The sequence below is a fragment of the Gymnodraco acuticeps genome, unplaced genomic scaffold (assembly GCF_902827175.1).
Source record: "Gymnodraco acuticeps unplaced genomic scaffold, fGymAcu1.1, whole genome shotgun sequence".
In the NCBI taxonomy this organism is placed as follows: Eukaryota; Metazoa; Chordata; class Actinopteri; order Perciformes; family Bathydraconidae; genus Gymnodraco; species Gymnodraco acuticeps.
Genome location: NW_022990929.1, coordinates 491619 through 514052, shown reverse-complemented (window position 1 = coordinate 514052; position 22434 = coordinate 491619). Strand labels below are relative to the sequence as shown.

Here is a 22434-nt window from a genome sequence, read left to right as displayed (position 1 = left end):
TTATAAAGCAAAGACACTTACTTATAGTTTTACACTTTCGACAATATTATTAGCTCTGTCGTTACTTTTTGTGGCCGCTAGAGGACACCAACATTTAAATGCAGTATGTTGCTCTCCATGGTGCTGAATGTATGGTCATGCATCAACTGTCACCGATGCTGCTACAACTCATTAACATTACTGCTTCTATGCTAAAACAGAGTGCACCTTAGGAAACATGCAGTACTTCCGGTAACCACCTCATATTCCCACCAATCTCCTAGAAACAGCCTGGAGCTCTTTAGCAACAAGCTAACAACCACCACCTGCAGAACCCCCCAGCAACCACATAGAAGCTGGACCTGGAAAAACCTCGAAGCCCTGTCAGACTATAAAATCCTTACAGAAAGAGTGAATATTGGGGTAGTTACACACTGAACTCACCCAGTTGAATGGGTTAACGTTCAACCCTAATTTACAGTATTTTTTGACTTAATGCTTTGGTAATTTTAACTCATATAAGTTATTCACCTTGTTGTTTAGTAAAATATGGTAAAAGTAACAATGAAAATAACATTTGTAAAACAATTTTTATTATATTTAGTCATGACTTGTATGTGTTTAAACCGACTACTGGTTGGATAATAAACACACAGGCCAAGAAAGTATTTGTGTATGCGATTCAAATTAAATGATTTCTAATTTTATTATATCATTTGTTTTCCAACAATTATTTGCCAAAATTGCGTTATTCCACTAAATGGTGCCTCGTTGTACCTCTACAAAAACTCTCACTTTAACGTGTCATACCAAGTTCCACCAGTAGATGTCGCGGTCTATTATTAATTGGCCTTCTTTAGATCAGCTGATCACCTGACTCTTGCTGATGTTATGTTCATTTCGTTGCAAACCTTTCATCCAGCTCAAAGTCTGCAGTAAAGTTCCGTGTTAGATTGTATGTGACCACAGCAAATTTAAAATGTTTTTGGTGCAATATATTTCAGAAAGCTAATTTAAAAAAAAAACGATCTTTCAAGATGCAAAGGCTTTATTTTCATATGCACAGTAGCTACAGTGTAGTTATGGCAACGAATACCTCAAGTACCGAGCTACTCCAACAATGCAATATAGTATATAGGACATTAAACAATAAGACAATAAAATGAAATAAAAAAAATAGAATTGTACAAAAATGAAAACAGAGTAGAATGGAGTAGAATAAAATAGAGCAAATATAATTTGGTGTTATAAACCTAAACCAGTTTATTAGCATGATCTAAATGGGATTTTCTTTTAAGATATTTTAGAGAAACTGCAGAGGAAGTTTTACATAAATAAATACAATAATCTGGAATGCCATAACAAAACTGTCGCTCAAAGAGGAGCGAGACAGTGGCCGTTTCTCAATCTCAAGGATGCTGGCTTGGTAGTCGCGTACTTCCAAGTCACTCCCTTCAGAAACGAAGCAAGTATACTTCCAAGCCACGGCTTCGGAAAACGAAGAAGAATGGAACAGGCTAACAAGTGTGCCACTCTCTCTAACGGTTTCAACATAAACTGTATCGAAAATAAATACCTCACGATGTCTATATAATTATGAACTTGCTTTACTTTCACGGAACACATTTTTGGTGATAACAAACAAATGTAACAAAGTAACATATTTACCCACACATGTTCTACGCCACTACATACTTACATTTCAATGTGTGCTGCGTCGGTTCAGCCATTCTCCGCAAGGGTTTTTGAAATCGGTCCGTGCGCAAAGCATTGTGGGGATTTTAAGGACGCGAAGTCTACCCATGTGCAGCCTCGAAATTTTCCCCAAACCAAGGACGCGGCCTCGGTGGAATTCCAAGTATGCTGGAGATTGGAACAGTCCTTCGGCGGCACTCGATGACGTAGCATCCTTGAAATATTGGCTTGGAAGCCAGTATCCTCGAGATTGAGAAACGGCCAGTGTCCAAATAGTGCACTCAATAGGACTTTAGTGCCCTCTTGTGGACTACTTACAAGTATTTCAGGAAAGCCTTGAGAAAGTGCAATGGAGGAATAATCAATACAGATTAAACCTGTTTCTATTAATCATATCATGTGATTACAAATGCATCAGTAATGAAGGACACTAAAGGAGGAATGTACATATGTTTTTATTTATATGGCAGAAGCTGTTTAATACATATGTGGAAGATAATATATCAGCTTCATTATGTTGGTATTCATTACATCAATGTACAACATAAAGGACAAACACATAATGAATCTATAGTACAGCTTTTACATGGTTGCTCTTTGCCAAAGTAAAACGAATAACTACATGTATTATTGATTATATTGTCATGTTACACAGAACTATACACACAAGCTGCTGAGATATAAATACTCAATTTCCACTGTCCATTATTGGCCAGTATTGTCAGCCGTAATCTCAACAGTTGCTTATGTCACAAAACTACAGCTGGTAATATTTGTAATCAATTAAGATATTAGAAGTGCATAACAAATGATGCTATGCTGTTAGGAAGACAAGGTCATACTAATCATTGTTATAAGCATTGACAAGCATATATAAATTATTGTCTTTTAATGTCGGCAACAGAATGGTGAAGATGTTTTATCATGCTTTTATCGAAAGTGTGCTCTCCTTCGGCATTATATGCTGGTTCGGCAACGCAACTGAGGCACAGAAAAAGTCAGTCAGGAGGGCCATAACATTGTCCATTAAATTGACAGGAATCTCATTTGCTAATATAGAATGCTTATACAAGGACAGAGTGACCTGAGGCACCCTCTTGCCTCTTACTTTGAACTGTTGCCATCCGGGCGGAGATATCGTCCCCCTCTGTTAAAAAAGAACAGATCTCGGCTGTCTTTCGTCCCACAAGCCATCAAACTCCTAAATAAATTATGGCTAGGACGCACTGTTTACCCAGCTGGTCTGACCCTGACCCCGCTATTTCGCAAATGAGGGCCTATAGGGCCCTTGTCATGTCTGCCGATATCTGGTTTTCTTATGTCTGTTTGTTTTAATCTGTGTCTATGTTGTTGTCAGTGACGTATTGTCTTACTTTTTAAATGCCTTTGTGATGTGCTGCAACCCATTTTCCCCTCGGGGACAAATAAAACGAATACATACATACATAACTCCGTACAGTTCACAGTTGATTCTGTGTTATATTGATGAGTCTGCATTACATTTTTGAAAGTAATTGTAATGGTGACAATACAAACAGTATCAGACTCCTATAGCAATAAAACAAGCTTGTTATTAAAGAATGGACACATTTGGTGTATGCCTGTGCACAGTGCACCTAAAGTTGCTACACACAACAGTTCCTGCTACGTCTCATGGTGGTTTCAAATTCCAGCTTACTTCACTTTTCACCGTCCTGCGTGTGTTTGATCTGAACAGGTATGACAATCTCATTGGCTGGATTGCTGACGGATGTCCCGGGGGCCGGGGCCTCTATGGACAGGACTCCATCACCTGACAGAGAAGAAGTGATGTGCTGCAAGTCCACCCCCTGTGGCAACCTTTTAAGAAACAAAGAGTGAGTGTATGTTTAACACTTTTCACAAATTGTTTGCATTACCAAGACTGTTAATACAATAGGCCTACACAGCACACCTATACAACGTACTTGTATTTCCGGGTGAAGCACCTTGAAACAGATCCATGATCATCCTGCTTTTCTTCATGATTTCCTTGTAATGACAAATAATTGATTATAGGAAACAATTGAATCCAGGTCCATGTATGTAGTGGATGAAAAACCTTCTTTTGATGCTTTCACTTAAGTTTAATCACATCATATAAATAGCTTGTGGGAAGTCATAGAATCATGAGCAGAGTACCTGATATTTGCAAATATCCCTCCTTGGTTGTGATTGTAATCTCCTCTGGCGAGAAGTGATTGACGTCCAGGTTAATCTTCCAGCTGTCCTGCCCTGTCCGGATCTCTGTCACCCCACTTGTCAGCTGTTGTGGAGCCTTTGGGTTCAACGCTGCAGGGTGCTGACCACTGAATGGAGGCAGAAGGGGATTTTGTGCATACCCCGGCCAGGAGAAAGAAGCCAGTCTCTTCTTTGACCAGTCGATCCAGTCTATATCGCTGGGGTCCAGGAAAGGTGGGAGGCCAAAATCCTGCGCAAAGATTCGGCTCGGCTGCGTCCAGTTTGGGAAGGGTTCCCAGTTTACATCTCTGCGGAAGATGGGACGGTTTAATGCTTTATCTGGTTCCCCCATATCCAAAAGATAAGCTCAGAATGAAGGGAAAGGATGTTGAAAGTGCAAAAATCTGTAGTTCTACCCTAACAAACAAGTCCAGATTGATAACCTGGGCACTATACAATAGGCTGCTGTGTTTTCATTCTCAACAGAAAGTGAGCAGCAGGACTGAAGGAAAGGCTGCTCTAGCATCTGTAATGCTCTACTCACACACATTTATACCCCACTGATTCATTCCAGCACTTGTCCAGCATTAAGTGTGATCTAATTGATGAGAATGACTTGGTATGTCATGGGCCGGGGCGTTACTCTGCCGTTGCCCCGGGACCAGGAACGGATAATGCTAACTATTTTGTATTTATATCTCTGGAGAGTCAGTGTCAAGTTGTTGGAGAATGACTGTGGGAGCAGTGAGCAGCCAGTTTATTCAGCGGTGGAATCTGCAGTCTTGTCACATACTGGTGCTCTTTGTCCAAAGAAATCACGGCCTTGTGTTATGTGAGGGAACAGCACGGACATTCAGAGTCACACGGTAAACAACTTCCAGCTAGACAACACAAGATTGGAGAAAAACACACAGTGTCATGTGGTGAGCATTTAGGGCAAATTACAATGTTGAAGACTTGTTTACATACAGGACAAAGTGATGGACTGAGGCAGTGACGCAGTCGAGTGCTGGTGAGGAATCTAACATGTAGAGCTATGGGTCAAATAAATAAAGCCTTTTGCCAACAGAGTGGATCCACATTTAATAATGAGGCAATTTCTGTAGCCTTTCCATCTTCACCATCAAAAGCATTAGTCCAACTATATATTAAGCATACATGGTAGAAATACAATGTCACAGAGTAGCTCTAGTAACTAAACTCATAGTGATTGGAGTGACACTATGATGACGAAACTATTGTTAGCAACACCATCTTGGATTGTGTCATTTATTTAAATTGCCAACACATAATTAGCTACAACATAGATACAACACATAAGTACATTTGCTCAAGTACCATACTTAAGGACTATTTTTGATTTAATTTACTTGAGTTTTTCCATTTTCACTTCGAATGCAAATGTTTTTTTTACATGTATATAACACTCATTGTTACTAGTTGCTTTTTATATATAAAAACATATGCTAATATTATATAAGGCAGTACTTTACCATCAATTGTATTTTAAAGTATTTTGAATCTCTTAAACTGTCTCCACATTGACAAACTACAAAATTAAAATGCTGGTATATGATAAAAACAGGATAATACAGTATTCTTTAATAATAACATGCTTTTATTCTGCATACTGGTTACTTTTAGCTGATTATACTTCTGCTCTCTACTTTTTGATACTAATACTTTTTAAAATTCTGGATTCAGGTTGTTGACTTGTGATGGAGTTTTTTTAACACCATAGTAATTCTCTTTTACTGAGGTAGAGTGTGGGGGAAACTTCTGTAGCAATTGGAAACAGGACTCAGAGAGACACGAGGAGAGCTGGAGCTTTGATGGCAAACACTGACGGTTTATTTGGAGCTTTGGCCGGAGAATTCACAAGACATGTCACGGGCCACGAGTTGACCACACGGTTGAGATGCCACAATCAATTCTGAAGAACCCTACCCCATGTATTTAGCTAGTTCTGAGAGAAGAATCAACATTGTGCATAACAAGATAGAATGATAACACCTCTATCAGCTGACGCCAACAGGCAGGAACAGGGAGACAAAACACTGAGAGCACAGCAGCCAAGGTTACAGTGCCTGTGCTCAGTCAGGACAGTATGAACTGATAAACTGGGTCAAAGTTATGGGCCTTGGAAAATATTTCCCCAACATAGAGGATCCGAGTACTTTATCCAACTCTGGTTAATGTGTGCAACTCGATTTTGACAGGAAAGCTACTGGAGACTTCTAGAATTGTGTGAGTAACATTCTGTTTTTAGACTTCTCTATTTCAGTGTGTGTACTCTGTATCAATGCTCTGTAGTTGATCTGACTGAAATTGTGATTTTAAATCTCAAAACTGCTACAGTATCTGTCAGGCAGAAACTTGGGAACAAGTAATTTGACTGAAACCTTAAAAGTGAACTAACTGACTGCTAGGGTTAACTTTGATTTAAACATTTGTAGAATACTAACAGCTTTATTGAGTAGGTGTAACTGTATTAAGGGTTAAACTCATAACTTTATAACTTAGGGTTTAATGTAATTGACTTAAAAGACAATAACAAATCAGGAGGAAGCCAGTCTAGATTTCCTTTTGAGGGCCACCAGCTGCAGAGAGTTAACTAATTAAAGGGACGTTGCCCCACAGCTGTGAGAACTCAGCAATCAGGTGTCCATTTTAGGTAGCACTTTCCTGGAGCGTCAGCTCCAGCGTCAGACAGGCTAAGACATTAGAGTCCTGCTGGAGTCACGAGGGAGGCAAAGAGGAGGCAAATCCTACTCTGATTGATCTAAGTATCGCTGGTGTTTTATTTTCTTTGGTTGTTTAGCCCCTCATGCTATAATCATGTGTATTTTCTCCATTCCTGTTTATGTGTCTTCTCGCAATTATCACTGGCCCCGTGTATCTCGTAATCGATATAACCGGCCTGCTCTCGTCTATCCCACATGCTCCACTGAGATCCAACATCTAGTTTCAGGCGGCCTGTGGAACTGCCAGTCAGCTGTTCCTAAGGCTGACTTCATCTCTGGCTACACTTCCCTGCAGTCTCTGGATTTCCTTGCTCTCACTGAGACGTGGATTACTCCATCCAACACATCCACCCCAGCAGCTCTCTCCACAGCATATTCCTTCTCCCATACACCTAGACCCACTGGCAGAGGAGGTGGCACTGGTCTCCTGCTCTCTCCCAAATGGAGCTTTTCCCTCTTCAAGCTACCTAACTTCACTCCTTCCACCTTTGAATTCCATGCCGTCACAGTAACCCATCCTATACAATTAACCATTGTTGTTCTCTACCGTCCACCAGGCTCCTTGGGAGACTTCTTGGAGGAATTAGATCATCTCCTCTCACACATCCCTGAAACTGGTCCTCCCGCTGTACTTCTCGGAGACTTCAACCTCCAGACGGGGAAGATAGACGAACTAACATCTCTGTTAACCACCTTTGCTTTCTCACTGTCTCCTTCCCCACCAACTCATAAAGCTGGCAATGTCCTTGATCTCATATTCTCAAGGAACTGCGCTACTTCTAACCTCTCTGTAAATCCGCTCCACACATCCGATCACTTCTTCATTTCATTCTCTCTACCCCTTTCCAAACATAACAAACTAATCTCTTCTCATCCTGCACCTGTCCGCCGTAACCTTCGTTCCCTCTCCCCCTCTACCTTTGCCTCATCGGTGCTCTCAGCCCTCCCTTCCTCTGACTCGTTCCAACTCCTACCTCCAAACTCTGCTGCAGAAACTCTCCTCTCTACTCTCTCATCCTCTCTGGACTCTCTCTGTCCTCTCATATCTCGGCAGGCTCGTCAGTCCCCTCCTGCTCCCTGGCTAAATTATGCACTGCGTGCTAATAGAACAGTCCTTCGGGCAGCAGAGCGGAAATGGTGGAAATCCAAACACCGTGACGACCTCCTAACCTATCAGGCTCTCCTCTCCTCTCCTCTTTCTCTGCTTCGATCTCTCAGGCAAAAAGCACTTTCTTTCAAGATAAGATCCAATCTTCCTATTCCAATTCCAAAAAACTATTTTCCATCTTCTCCTCCCTCCTGGACCCCCCCAAAGCCCCTTCCCCCTCCTCCCTTCTGTCAAGCGACTTTGTTAACCACTTTGAAAAAAAGGTTGATGATATTCGCTCTTCTTTTTCTGACTCACCTCTACTCACCGCTGGGTCACCAAACCCTCCTTCCACCAACACACTGACCTCCTTTTCCCCTCTCTCTCCAAGTGAGGTTCTTACCCTCATTACCTCTGCCCGCCCTACCACCTGTCCTCTGGACCCTATCCCTTCAAACCTCCTTCAGACTATCGCTCCTGATATTCTACCGTTTCTCACCCATTTCATCAACACTTCTCTAACTTCTGGTCACTTTTCCAAACAGTCTCAAGGAGGCAAGAGTAAACCCTCTCCTAAAGAAACCCACTCTCAACCCGTCAGATGTTATAAACTACAGGCCTGTCTCTCTCCTCCCGTTCCTGTCTAAAACACTTGAACGCGCTGTCTTTAGACAACTCTCCTGCTATCTTCATCAGAACAACCTTCTGGATCCGCACCAGTCTGGTTTCAAGGCAGGTCACTCCACAGAAACTGCCCTCCTTGCTGTCACTGAGGAACTGCACACTGCTAAAGCAGCCTCCCTCTCCTCTGTCATCATCCTTTTGGACCTGTCCTTCGCACTCTCCAAGCACTTGGAGTTTCAGGCTCTGCACTTTCCCTCCTCACCTCATACCTCAAAGACCGCACCTACAGGGTTACTTGGAGAGGGTCCGAGTCCGAGCCTTGTCAATTAACTACAGGGGTCCCTCAGGGCTCTGTTCTTGGTCCCCTCCTCTTCTCCTTGTACACAAACTCGCTCGGATCAGTCATTAGCCCGCATGGTTTTTCATACCACTGCTACGCTGACGACACCCAATTAATTCTGTCCTTTCCCCGCTCAGAGACCCAGGTCGTCGCACGCATCTCTGCTTGTCTAGCTGACATCTCTCAGTGGATGTCTGATCATCACCTCAAGCTCAACCTTGACAAGACTGAACTGCTGTTCCTTCCGGGAAAAGATTGTCCCACTCTTGACCTAACAATCAACATTGGCACCTCTGTTGTTTCCCCGACTCAGACTGCAAGGAATCTGGGTGTGACCCTAGATAACAACCTGTCCTTCACTGCAAACATAGCTGCTACAACCCGCTGCTGCAGATACACGCTTTACAACATCAGGAGGATGCGTCCCCAGCTGACCCAGAAAGCGACGCAGGTTCTGGTCCAGGCTCTCGTCATCTCACGCCAAGACTACTGTAACTCCCTCCTGGCTGGTCTACCTGCATGTGCCATCCGACCTCTGCAGCTCATCCAGAATGCAGCTGCTCGCCTGGTCTTCAACCTTCCTAAATTCTCCCACACCACTCCGCTCCTCCGCTCCCTTCACTGGCTTCCGATAACTGCTAGAATCCACTTCAAGACAATGGTACTTGCGTACCATGCTGCGAATGGATCTGGCCCTTCCTACATCCAGGACATGGTTAAACCGTACACCCCAGCACGTGCACTCCGCTCTGCATCAGCCAAACGGCTCGCTGCACCCTCGTTGCGAAGGGGACCCAAGTTCCCATCAGCAAAAACACGTGGGTTTGCTATCCTGGCTCCTAAATGGTGGAATGAGCTCCCCATTGACATCAGGACAGCAGAAAGCTTACACACCTTCCAGCGCAGACTGAAAACTCATCTCTTTCGACTCCACTTCGAGCGATAGAACTATTAACAAAGCACTTATATACTAATAAAGGGCTGGCTTATCTAAAGCCAGTTGAGTAGCACTTGAAATGTTTTTGCTCTATGAAGCCTGATGTACTTATATGATTCTGTTTTCTTCAAGTTTGTATTTTGTTGGTCGAACGCACTTATTGTAAGTCGCTTTGGATAAAAGCGTCAGCTAAATGCAATGTAATGTAAATGTAATGTAATGATGCAATCTCATCTTGGTTTATTAGCAGTGAGCAATATATTTGTATTTTTACTTGGAGACAAATATGAGTTGTGGTGTACTGCAGTGACAACACGCACGTAAAATACTGTATGTGTTACCTTTACAAGCACTTTTGCCAAGAAATGACGCGCCACAGATTGTGTAAAACCTGTGTTTAAAGATGAAGTTACTAAATGCGATTTAAAAGTTATATTTCACACAATTTAGAAAGAAATTCCTAAATAAAACATATAGTTACAATTACATTGTATTGGAAAAACATTATTATCCCTGAATTTGTACATAGCAAACTGTATAACAATATTCATCGGCATTCAATAACAGTACACAAACATTAAGTGCACAGCGAGGAGTTTGGCAGTAAATATAAATGTGATCCAAAAGATGAACAAATGTTTTTTTCAGAAGTCCAAACACTGCCAACGCTTTTTGACATCAACAATAATGGAGTGTTTGGACAGTAGTAGGTGTGTTTGACCTTTGACGAGAGTTAAATCAACTATATTTAGCTCTTTGAACATTAGTGCAGTAGGTCATTGATCATCCAACCTGACGACTGACTGTGAAATACATGAACCCACTAACCTTCAATAACAAATGTGTTCACATTACAATAAACGAAAGGTATAGTTTTAAAACCCAGAATGCTTTGTGGTTATGGTGTGTGTGTGGTCAAAGGTGAAGGCAGGTTAAGATATAGTAGAGGCTAAAGTATGTAGCTACTCTTTAACCGTGCATTGACCCTTGATCCAGTTAATGGTGTAATTTAGTTTTGCATCATTGCTCTGTTTTGCAATATTTATCACTAAATTAAGATATTATTTGTGTGTTTTACATTACATTACATTGCATTTAGCTGACACTTTTATCCAAACAACTTACAATAAGTGCATTCGACCAAGAAGATACACAATCTTAAAGAAAACAGAATCATATAAGTACATCAGGTTTCATAGAGCTAAAACATTTCAAGTGCTACTCAAGTAGCTTTAGGTAAGCCAGTCCTTTAGTAGTATATAAGTGCTTTGTTAATCATTTTATTGCTCGAAGTGGAGTCGAAAGAGATGAGTTTTCAGTCTGCGCCGGAAGATGTGTAAGCTTTCTGCTGTCCTGATGTCAATGGGGAGCTCATTCCACCATTTTGGAGCCAGGATAGCAAACCCACATGTTTTTGCTGATGGGAACTTGGGTCCCTCTCGCAGTGCGGGTGCAGCGAGCCGTTTGGCCGATGCAGAGCAGAGTGCGTTCTTATCTTCTGTCAGCATGGATTTATGTATGCACTAATTTTCAAGTTAAACTACTTTGACTAGATGAGGAGTTGTGATTAGAATGCCTCAGTTGTTCCAGCTTCTTCTGTCCGTGCACCTCTTCTGTAATGAAGAATAAAAATAATGACATCAGAGAAAATATATTTTTATTCTGTAGCAGAAAACGACCCAAAAAACCGTTATGTTACAGATCTTCAAAACGTCGGCTGAAGATATGCCTCACCTTTTCTGTTTCTGTTTCTTGGAGAGAAGAACGATGGTGGTAATCATTAGAATCAGCGCTGCAGCTCCAATAACTGAACCGGCTACAATTCCTGGAATATTATCTGAAAATAATATGTTTTTTTAAACCAGAGACTCCAGCACAATAAGTCTTAACATAAGTTAGTTTGATTTGATTATTTTTCTTTCCTTTTTTGGTACCTTAGCTGATACTTAACTCCATAGATTCAGGAAGGAAAGAAGAGTACATGCAACAAGGATTTAGATTTGTTCAGCATAGCATTTGAGAGCATGTACTGTATTTGTTTGAAAAGAGAGAAACCAGGCAGGGAAAAGTTAATCAATGACCTTTGTGATCATGCTACAATTGACTTCTCCACCTTATGTCTTAGTTAATTTCTATTGAGAATGAAGGCATTGTTCTAGATATACCAATGTCGGTCGATTGGTTAAACACTTAAAAACCTGGGGCAGACAGACAATCAGTGTGACCCTAAGATCAAATCCAAATCACTTTGTCTATTTTCTGACTTTTTAGCTACACAACACTTGTAGTGTATTATGAATACCTGTTGTCATGTTTGACATTCTTATCAACCAGTCAGAAAGCAGACCGTTTTCATTTCTATGTGGAAAAGTAATTGTCACATTGGGCCCACAGCTAAGGGCAATGCCCATAGAAGCAAGGTGATTGAATAAATCATTTGTTCATTTTCCAAGGCATTTCAGAATTGTAGGCATAAGACAGGTCTTGACTGTGTGAAAGGCCTCCTCATACTGACATTGAGAGTCAATACAAATATAGTAGCTTGGATACATAATCATTTGTTCCAAAATATTTTGAAAGTGATTTAATTGTTTGTGTATTCCAACACTTTAGAGCTGATTCGTTTGATTAAAGAATGCACTCACACACATGCATGGCACGCACTGCTGATTTGTGAAGATAAAATCATTGGAAATGAGAGATTTTATAATTTATTCATACTGGGAACCACACAGTTTGTGTCTCCTCCAGACCACACGCCGTCCCACTGGCATACGCGCAACGATGGTCCTGTGAGAGTGAAGCCTTCGTTGCAGAAAAGGTTCACCTTAGCCCCCTGTAGATATGTGGTCCCCTCCTTCTTTCCATTACTTGGTGGTGAAAACCATCCACAGGATATCACTGCAAAGCACAGCAATAACTCATACGGTGAAACCAAGTCTCAGCAACCACTCATTCATCACATATATGTTTATACACTCACCTGGCTTTAGATCTTCTTCAAGAGAAATGTGACTTTGATAAGATATTTTTGACGCGTTTCCCATTCTGGGACTACGACCCACCAGGATATCGTACCTACAGGACATAGGTGATCATAAAATTCAAATATAGTGTACAATTAAATCATAAGCAGTGGGTATATCATTACTTTAAATGTCTTTTGGAGAGATTTCTTGCCTGGCCAATTTCCATCTTATTCAAACTAATACCTTTAGTTTATCACAAGGACATCATCAGGGTTATTTTTTAAGACTTAATTTGAGAAAGCTAATGTAAGACCCACCTAAGACATAATTTAAACTTCTTTCACATGCTAAACTGTAGGCCTACTCCTTAAGACAAGTAAACTGAACTTCATGTGTAAAGGTGTAAAAGCATGGTCTTATTTTTACTGAGATGGCTAACATTAGTTTTTTAACAAAAAGGACACCTTTTTTAATGATTAATAATATTGAGATAAAGAACATTTTTGTCTCGTAGCCTACCTGCAGAACTGAGAGCCCGGTCCCGAGCATATCTCAGACGTCTGATTAGCTAATGGGTCATTAGGATTCTCCGGGATAGAAAACACTGGAAGAAAACTTGCGTCATGTCTGGGAGCATACAAAAATGTGTCAAAAAGATATTCTGAATCATATGTGAACAATGCAGACTGGTTGGAGATGGCCCCTGTAAGACAAAATAGAAAGATACTATTAAACGTTTTTTTATTTTAAGTGGAAAATCTGCAACATTAACATAGTTTGCACGAACAGACAAAAGAGAACATTAAAATATCTCCATGAAAGCATGCCAAGAAGTGTACATGACCCAAAAGAAGAGCAGTATGGAATGGCGAAAAATACCTTACACTTTGGGTAGCTATGTTTAATTATTCCTTACTAATGTCCATGATAACTTCTACTGTGAGTTATGAATACATGTAAAGCTCCAGGTTTTCTTTTTTAATTTCACTCGTGTTTAGCGCTTCCTGTTTTATTTTGATACTCAGCTCTCACTTCCTGCCCTAGTTTGTTTTCCCGCCAGTTTTGATAGCTGGCCTGATTAGCTTAACTTGTTTCTCATTAGCACGGCAATCACCAGGCCTCTGCTCTGGTACCACTTCCCATTTAGTCCGTCACTACTTATACCGGTCGTATGTAGATGGATCTGTTTGCCTGTGACTTCATGCCTGTAAGCCATTTTAAATATCCATTGAACTGTTGCTGCTTCATCTGTATCTGTGTTTAGTTATTTCTCCTGCTACCTGTACTCCGAATCTTAACACATGAACTAAATTAGTATTACCCACCAATCGAATCAATCATTAGCTTCACTCTCCCATTTCACTAAACAAAAGTGTTTCTATTCCTTATGTGGAAATATAATCTAATCTAAATGTAATACATACCAACAACTGTAATATATGTTTCAAATATCATGCTAATTTCATATTGAATTAGGTTTTGTGGGTATACAACATATGAATTTCATTCATATGTCACATGGTGAAATATTTGTTAATAGTTTATATTGCTTGGCTTTTATGTATATTTTGTATATTCCGTTTGATTATTGTGTGCTTCTTTTGGATTGGTGCATTGTGTAATTTTTAACTGGTTTTACTTCCTGTTTCATGCTTTTATTTTGAAATGTTTTAGACTGTGTTTTTAACCCCTTTATTCATGAAAGAAGGTAAGCAACCTAATGCAAACACCACATGCATTTTGAACAACAGGCATATCAATCTGAGTTATGAATAATGTCTTACAGCCTGCCCCAAAGCTGAACACCTCCTCTGGATTTGTGAGATTCTGCACGAGTTCCCCGTAGGTGAAAGCGAGGTCGTCTTTGGGGTCACCGTTCATTTTTCCCAGCAGTCCCATGGTGGTGTCTATGAACTCTTCAGGCAGGAGTACGGTGGTGGTCATGGTTCCCTCTCTCAGGCGCATTTCCACTCCAGCTCCACTGCTGAACATCACGGTCACATTGGAAGAGGTAGGAGAAAACACATACACACCTAGAAAAGAGATGGGGTCAGGAAAACGTTTTGTAGTCTAGCTGTCAAATGAAATGAACAAAGGGATACCATTTATAGATTTAATCATGGATACAAAGATAAATCAGGCTCTCACCCTGTAGGTCCATCCAACTCTGCTCAGAAAAGGAGAGTGTTTTTTGATTCTGCAGCACCTCAAGGCCATTATGACCGCTGACCAGCCGCACCTCAATAATATCAGAGGGTGTTTCTTGCATGGCTACAGACGTCAACTGTGTTGCTTTTACAGTTCCTAATAGTAAGAGAATCAGAGCAATGACATACGAAAAATGTTTTAATGTGCATTGTGTACTTTATAGAAATGAGTACTATATAATTGACATAACACTGAAGAGACGTAAGACATGCATTTAAAACATCTAAATGCCTTAAGTAACTCACCATTTACAGGCTCAGTTCTGCCTTGAATTGTCAGCCCTTTCGCAAAAGAAGTCACCAAAGTGTATTCCCCAAAGCCATTGAAGGAGTAGCTGACGCCATCGAATGTTATGAAGTGGGGATCTCCAAACACCACAGCTGCCATTACACACACAAAAGTAAGAATTGCATTTCAAATAGTCGCTTAAAAACTCATTAATATTGTGCTAAATGATTTACTTACCTGAGCTGGGGGACTTGTACCGTCTGCAGTCGCTGGAGGGCCGGTGTTTGAAGTAGAAGTGGCAGTTGTCAGACCACAGGCAGCAGTAGTAGAAACTCAGGACGTCGTACACCCAGTGGGACTGTCCTGGGATTCGAGGGGGTTTCTTGAATGGAGGTGAGCCCCAGTCGTGTGCTCGGTCTGGAGTACTTCCCCCAATCGAGTCTGCGGTCAGCACCTGAGCACCGGTGCTGTCATAGCAACACTGTTGTCCCGCTGCATACATTGGACTGTTGATAAATATCCAAAAACAAATTCAGTTAGATGTTGAACCCCGATGCAACAAGTAAGGAGCTACACTAGAGGCTCTGTGAGACTACACTCAATGTTAACGTGAGGATTCAAGATTTAAAGGCTTTTTGCAATATATGCTCTACAGTAGCTACATTGTAGTTTGTGCAATGAAAATCTTAAGTCAGGCTCCTCCAACAGGGCAACATACAATATGCTTAGAATAAGATGAAAATACATAACAACTCGCAATAGACAAAATGGTTTAAGTTGCATGAAAAAAAGATAAATACATATAAAATAGAATAAGAATGTATATACAGTGGGCTTGAATAAATACACTGTTAACATGCTGGTGTAAGCCATGTGTAAACCATGTTAACCATCGTCATTTAGCCTATTAGCATGCTATCCATGCAGGATTTAATCATAAACTTAAATATTGATAAAGTGTAAGAATATATGTACTGTATGAATGTATGTAAAATGACATAGAAACCCATCTAATATTTTTTGAGATATTACTGTCTTGACATTGCTTAAAAGTATGTAGCCACTTATAATTATCAGCAAGTAAATCAATGAGTGATGCTTGATCAATAAGTGAAATGATATACAGTAGAGCAACTGGACGAGTTGAACGCATCAGTTCCTTACATTAAAATAATTGCACAATAATTAGTACTGAACAAAAATATAAACGCAACACTTTTGTTTTTGCTCCCATTTTTCATGAGATGAACTCAAAGATCTAAAACATTTTCTATATACACAAAATAACCATTTCTCTCAAATATTGTTCACAAATCTAAAAAAATCTGTGATAGTGAGCACTTCTCCTTTGCCGAGATAATCCGTCCCACCTCACAGGTGTGGCATATCAAGATGCTGATTAGACAGCATGATTATTGCAGAGGTGTGCCTTAGGCTGGCCACAATAAAAGGCCACTCTGAAACGTGCAGTTTGCTTTATTGGGGGGGGTCTGGGGGGGTCCGAAAACCAGTCAGTATCTGGTGTAACCACCATTTGCCTCACGCAGTGCAACACATCTCCTTCACATAGAGTTGATCAGGTTGTTGATTGTGGCCTGTGGAATGTTGGTCCACTCCTCTTCAAAGGCTGTGCGAAGTTGCTGGATATTGGCAGGAACTGGAACACGCTGTCGTATACGCCGATCCAGAGCGTCCCAAACATGCTCAATGGGTGACATGTCCGGTGGTGAGTATGCTGGCCATGCAAGAACTGGGATGTTTTCAGCCTCCAGGAATTGTGTACAGATCCTTGCAACATGGGGCCGTGCATTATCATGCTGCAACATGAGGTGATGGTCGTGGATGAATGGCACAACAATGGGCCTCAGGATCTCGTCACCGTATCTCTGTGCATTCACAATGCCATCAATAAAATGCACCTGTGTTCGTCGTCCATAACATACGCCTGCCCATACCATAACCCCCCCACCACCATGGGCCACTCGATTCACAACATTGACATCAGAAAACCGCTCACCCACACGACGCCACACACGCTGTCTGCCATCTGCCCTGAACAGTGAAAACCGGGATTCATCCGTGAAGAGAACACCTCTCCAACGTGCCAGACGCCATCGAATGTGAGCATATGCCCACTCAAGTCGGTTACGACGACAAACCGGAGTCAGGTCGAGACCCCGATGAGGACGACGAGCATGCAGATGAGCTTCCCTGAGACGGTTTCTGACAGTTTGTGCAGAAATTCTTTGGTTATGCAAACCGATTGTTGCAGCAGCTGTCAGAGTGGCTGGTCTCAGACGATCTTGGAGGTGAACATGCTGGATGTGGAGGTCCTGGGCTGGTGTGGTGTGGTTACACGTGGTCTGCGGTTGTGAGGCCGGTTGGATGTACTGCCAAATTCTCTGAAACGCCTTTGGAGACGGCTTTTGGTGGAGAAATGAACATTCAATTCACGGGCAACAGCTCTGGTGGACATTCCTGCTGTCAGCATGCCAATTGCACGCTCCCTCAAAACTTGCGACATCTGTGGCATTGTGCTGTGTGATAAAACTGAACATTTTAGAGTGGCCTTTTATTGTGGCCAGCCTAAGGCACACCTGTGCAATAATCATGCTGTCTAATCAGCATCTTGATATGCCACACCTGTGAGGTGGGATGGATTATCTCGGCAAAGGAGAAGTGCTCACTATCACAGATTTTTTCAGATTTGTGAACAATATTTGAGAGAAATGGTTGTTTTGTGTATATAGAAAATGTTTTAGATCTTTGAGTTCATCTCATGAAAAATGAGAGCAAAAACAAAAGTGTTACATTTATATTTTTGTTCAGTGTATATCAAATTTAAATTAGTGGTAAAACCTCTACAATAGTGTTTTTGCGACGGCTTCCTCAACTGTGTACATTTGTTTCTGTTTCTGTCCTTCCTTCTAGACACCCACTAACCAAAGCCATTGAAACTCTTTGAAGCTTTATTGCCATTCTGTCCACCAGATGCCCGAGTTTCCTCAGCCCGGTCACATGACTCCCAAGACCTGCTGTCTCATATCCCAATCACCCTGTACAAATAAGCCTCCTATTTCCCCTGTCAGTGACCCTTAATCTGCATGCCCCCTTTCCCGTGTCCTTTAGTTTGCACAAGCAATATAAGGCGGTTATTTACCGTAAGTGCTTTATTTCGGGTGAGGTAGCATGGGCGAGGTAAGGTGTGGGCAAGTCTTTGAGGTTATAGATTTGAGTATGTTTCGGATTAATTGCAAATGCATTTATAATATTTAAAATAAAAAGTTGACATCTGACCGTGAGAGTGTAGGACTCACCTGGCCTGTATAGCCCTCACACAGTGAACACATCCTGGGTGGTAGGTGCACACACTCCCCTTCTCTATGTCACAGCCATAGTCTGTCTGCGGAGAGAGATACAGCCTTTATAACCGATGTTCATACAAATACTGCAGTCCAGAAGCATATCATTATAGTACCATTTATAATAAAAATGATATTAATGTGACAAAGGCAACCACTCAGATGGTCCATTCGCTTGTGTGATGATTCACACGGAATCCTCATCAATACACTCACCAATCATTGCAGGTCAGTAATGGCTTTGCCTAACCCTAGTTGTAAAATGTTTAAGATAAAAGGCAACAGATCGATGCTAGAATGTGTTCTGCTTGTAAATAGACCCCTGCCTGTCTTTGTAATGATAAACACAAAAAGCAATTACACGCTTTTATCTGGGTAATGCCTTACAACTCCCACACTGTGATGACATCTCTTTTCCATTTACTCCTGACGTTTTACTTTGCAAGTGTGATTGATGTTTATCTGTGCAAAATGATTATCAAAGTAATTAACCTGTAAAATAATGGTGTGTCTGTGTAGGGTTAGGGGTTACTAACCCTTTTAACAAGGCTGTCAAGTGATGGCACTATCCAAATCTATTCGTGATACCTCACATGATACAATGCAACTTTATTGTCAGTGTACACATGTTACTGCATGTTAAAACTAAGTGGTTCATTATCTTGAACTTTCTAAGAATGCAAAGTTAATATCAGTGTGGACAAACTCACAACAAAAGTTACATTTAAGTGCAGCAAGTTTAGATTTGGCTGCAATCATTTGAGATAGCTTTGTGAATGAGGTTTTAACAAACTTACATGAAACCTCCCTGTGTCTGCTCTCGCTTGAGCCAGGGTGCAGGGGCAGTCTATGATCTCACTCAGGAAGTTGGGCAGCTCGTTCTCCAGCTGGTCCCATGCTACACATTTATCCAGGGCCCAAACTGTCGAGTTCTGCCTGAACTTCTCCTCCAGATGCCAGGCCAGAGCGTGATCCTCCGTCCATGCGGCCTGCACATTCCTAAATGAAACGCATGACGAACACTCTACAGCTGACAAGTATGTTAAGATGTTTAGTGACAGTACATCTTGAAGGGTATTTGCACCACATACCACATGCCATCAGGGTAGATGCTGGGGCTGATGCGTAGAGAGCCAAGCTCCCAACTTGAAAAGCCGTTCTCTGCTGGTTTAGGCAAGAAACTAAAGGAACCACTGTTGGGCTGATCCTTTGCAAGCGAGTACAGATACGCCCACTCACCAAGCCAGCTGTCTGTATATGGTTCTCCTACAGAGAAACATTTCACAGATTCAGTGTTTTTCACCATTAATCTCCAATGTGTAAATGTAGTGTAGGAATAGGCTTACTCACCTGTCTCCCTGTACCCCCAGAGCTCTATGTTGACCCTCTCCGCTCTGACCAAAGACGTATTCCATGTCATCTGAAGGTTGCCACGGACATCAGTTGTACCATAGTACTGCCATTTTGTTGAGTTGACCAGAATCGCCTTGAACTTAGCATCTAACTTTCCAGTATGTACTGTACCAACACATTTGAATGAAACAAATCATTATGTTAATGTCAAAAGCAATTGGAAAACTGAATAAATTGTTAGTCATCTTAAAAGCGCTATGCAGATAGATACAGTACCTGAGAGCCAGGCTCCAGTAATATTAAACGTAGTGCCATTATCAGAGGAGATGCTCAAAGGAACCCACCCTGTTTCGTACAAAAGTGGGGAAATGCAATGGCCTCTACTGGTTTCATCCACATACCCCTCCGTTTTGATATTGTCATGGAACCTGCCATTATAAAAGAAGAATCAGCAAGTTGTTTTTAATGAAGTCACGTTTCTTTTTACTGTAATACCAGAGAAAACAGTTAACATCCCAGAAAAAGCTCAAATGGAAGACTTGTATTCTTATATTATTGTCTACCAAGTCATTGTATATCTTGGTAGTCAATAATATAAGTATAAACGTTTTTTATTCAGCTTTTATCAAATGTATCACTAGAACAGGTTTAGCACCAAGTCAACACGGAAGTGTGAAAGAAAGTCTTACCTGCATACAATCTTTGAGCTATTATTAAAAGTTGCGTTAAGGACAATAACATCTGTCCCACCCAAAATGGACCCGGAGTATGGAAGGATCTCCACACAGTATTCTCTGTAATCTGTACAGCAGTTCCCTAGAGAGGTGCATGTTGAGTGGCATGAACACAAATCTAGTTTTTTGCCACAGTTTCCTTCACATGTCTGACCTGTTTTTATAAGGAGAAAGAGGAGTTAAGTCTGGAGTGTGTGTTTCAGAAACAATTTAAAGTTATAGAAACATATTTTCAAATGTAAGAGATGAAGTGCAGTCTTTAGTTACTTACCTAATGTCCTGCAGATACATGAAACCAGAAGGACAAATATAACTACAGTGAATCTGTCCATCATGGCTGAGGGAAACTGCTGCTCTCTTGGCTGGCTTTCTCTGAATTTGTTCCAGGATTATGTACTCGGCATGTTTCTAAACCTTGGCCCTTTTTTATCACAGGCATTTAAAAACCTCTGTTTAATCATTAACTTGATGTCATTACGTTTATAATTCTGACTGACTCTATCACCAATATGTCTACCTTTGACCATTTGTCCCTCCGTGCCAATCAGTTAGTCACATTTATTATCTACTTGATGGATTTTAGATTGTAAAGCTGGCGGAAACTCATTTAGGCTCTTAAAACGACGTACGATCATATTTAGATAAAGATATAACAATTAGGGAGATATACACATATAAAACCTGCTTTCATACATCAAATATAAGCCAACAGTGATGTGAAATACATGACTTACTTACAGTATTTAATTCCTATTTCAAGATTATGCAATCCTCAATCAATTTGTATTACCATTAGTCCAAATAGGGCCTTCTTGAGTTTAAACCTGTTGGCAATATAACAAACTAGACAGGCAAGTAAATACATAAATTAGGGGTGCACCGAATGGGAAATTCTTGGCCGAAACCGATACCGAAAATAGGAAACAGTTGGCCGAAAACCGAATGCCGAAAGGCCGAAAAATGATTAATAGAAATATATATATATAATGTATACATTTTTTTACCAATGTTGTTCAGCTACCTGATTATGGAAATAGACATGATTATGGCAAAACTTAACTTAAATAATAATCACTATTATGGGTCCATAAAACATTTATTCAGCACTTTTGAATGCATACAGTACATTTATATATGTCATGTATTATTGCTAAAAAACATTATATCGCAGTCTTAGTGTCGCCAACTCGTTTCTAATATGCAAAGACAACAAATGCGTATATGATGTATTTTCGATCAGACGAGATCTCTCTCCCCCGTCTGTGTGCGAGGGGGCGGGGCAGTTTACACACACGCAGCTGCTACATGCAGCGGAGCACACTGCGGAGATGGCGGAGAGAACGCGCTCCGAGGTGTGGTTAAACTTTACCCGTCTCGATGTGGAGAATACTTGTTACCATAAGTGCAATAAGAGTTTAGCATGTAAGCACGAGCAATTTGTCTAAACATTTAGCAAAAGTGCACCGCATGCAGACGGAGGAATGCACCGGGTTCCACTGTCTTTCTAGCAGCTCTGTAGCTCCATCCACGAGTAACGTTTCCACGTCAGGTGTTATGTATGCTAGCAGCAACACACGGAGTTAACTCCATGATACAAACATGGGTTAATGATTAGAGGAAACTGAGTTATTTAGTTTGTTAACATTTCAGCTATTCTGCTTACAGTCTGTCATCAGATTATTTAATACGATTTGTTAAAGGCTCAGGGCAATCTCGATGACAAAGGTCAATGTCGTCGTCGTCCCCCCCCCCCCCCCCCCCCTGTGAGCCAGCCGCGAGCATGGTCGCCGCGTCTTTATTACGTCATCACAACAACACGTTAGGTTACCAACGTAAGCCTGTTCTGACATTCGGTGATATTTTTTCGGTGCTAAAACCCGAAAGTCGAAAGGGCCTTTTTAACCATTTTCGGCCGATAATTTTCGGTGGCCGAATATTCGGTGCATCCCTAACATAAATGTTACATTTGAGAAGG

The 22434-nt window shown here is 41.1% G+C and overlaps 2 protein-coding genes across 2 annotated transcripts; both read right to left on the bottom strand.

Moving 5' to 3' along the window:
- Window positions 1-2113: 2113 nt before the first annotated feature.
- LOC117558178 (heat shock protein beta-1-like) lies at window positions 2114-4414 on the bottom strand. Its single transcript, XM_034234206.1, has 3 exons — window positions 3835-4414; window positions 3621-3684; window positions 2114-3513 (listed from the first exon to the last, which is right to left on the bottom strand). Exons 1-3 carry the CDS (start codon window positions 4223-4225, stop codon window positions 3354-3356), a joined length of 615 nt encoding a protein of 204 aa, XP_034090097.1. The 5' UTR covers window positions 4226-4414; the 3' UTR covers window positions 2114-3353.
- A 5395-nt stretch (window positions 4415-9809) lies between these two features.
- Window positions 9810-20848, bottom strand: LOC117558154 (sushi domain-containing protein 2-like). The gene is made up of 16 exons (XM_034234164.1): window positions 20731-20848; window positions 20415-20613; window positions 20002-20153; window positions 19723-19890; window positions 19464-19638; window positions 19170-19371; window positions 18328-18413; window positions 15248-15516; window positions 15028-15162; window positions 14723-14878; window positions 14359-14607; window positions 13094-13277; window positions 12589-12683; window positions 12327-12506; window positions 11340-11442; window positions 9810-11218 (listed from the first exon to the last, which is right to left on the bottom strand). Exons 1-16 carry the CDS (start codon window positions 20792-20794, stop codon window positions 11173-11175), a joined length of 2463 nt encoding a protein of 820 aa, XP_034090055.1. The 5' UTR covers window positions 20795-20848; the 3' UTR covers window positions 9810-11172.
- Window positions 20849-22434: the final 1586 nt, after the last annotated feature.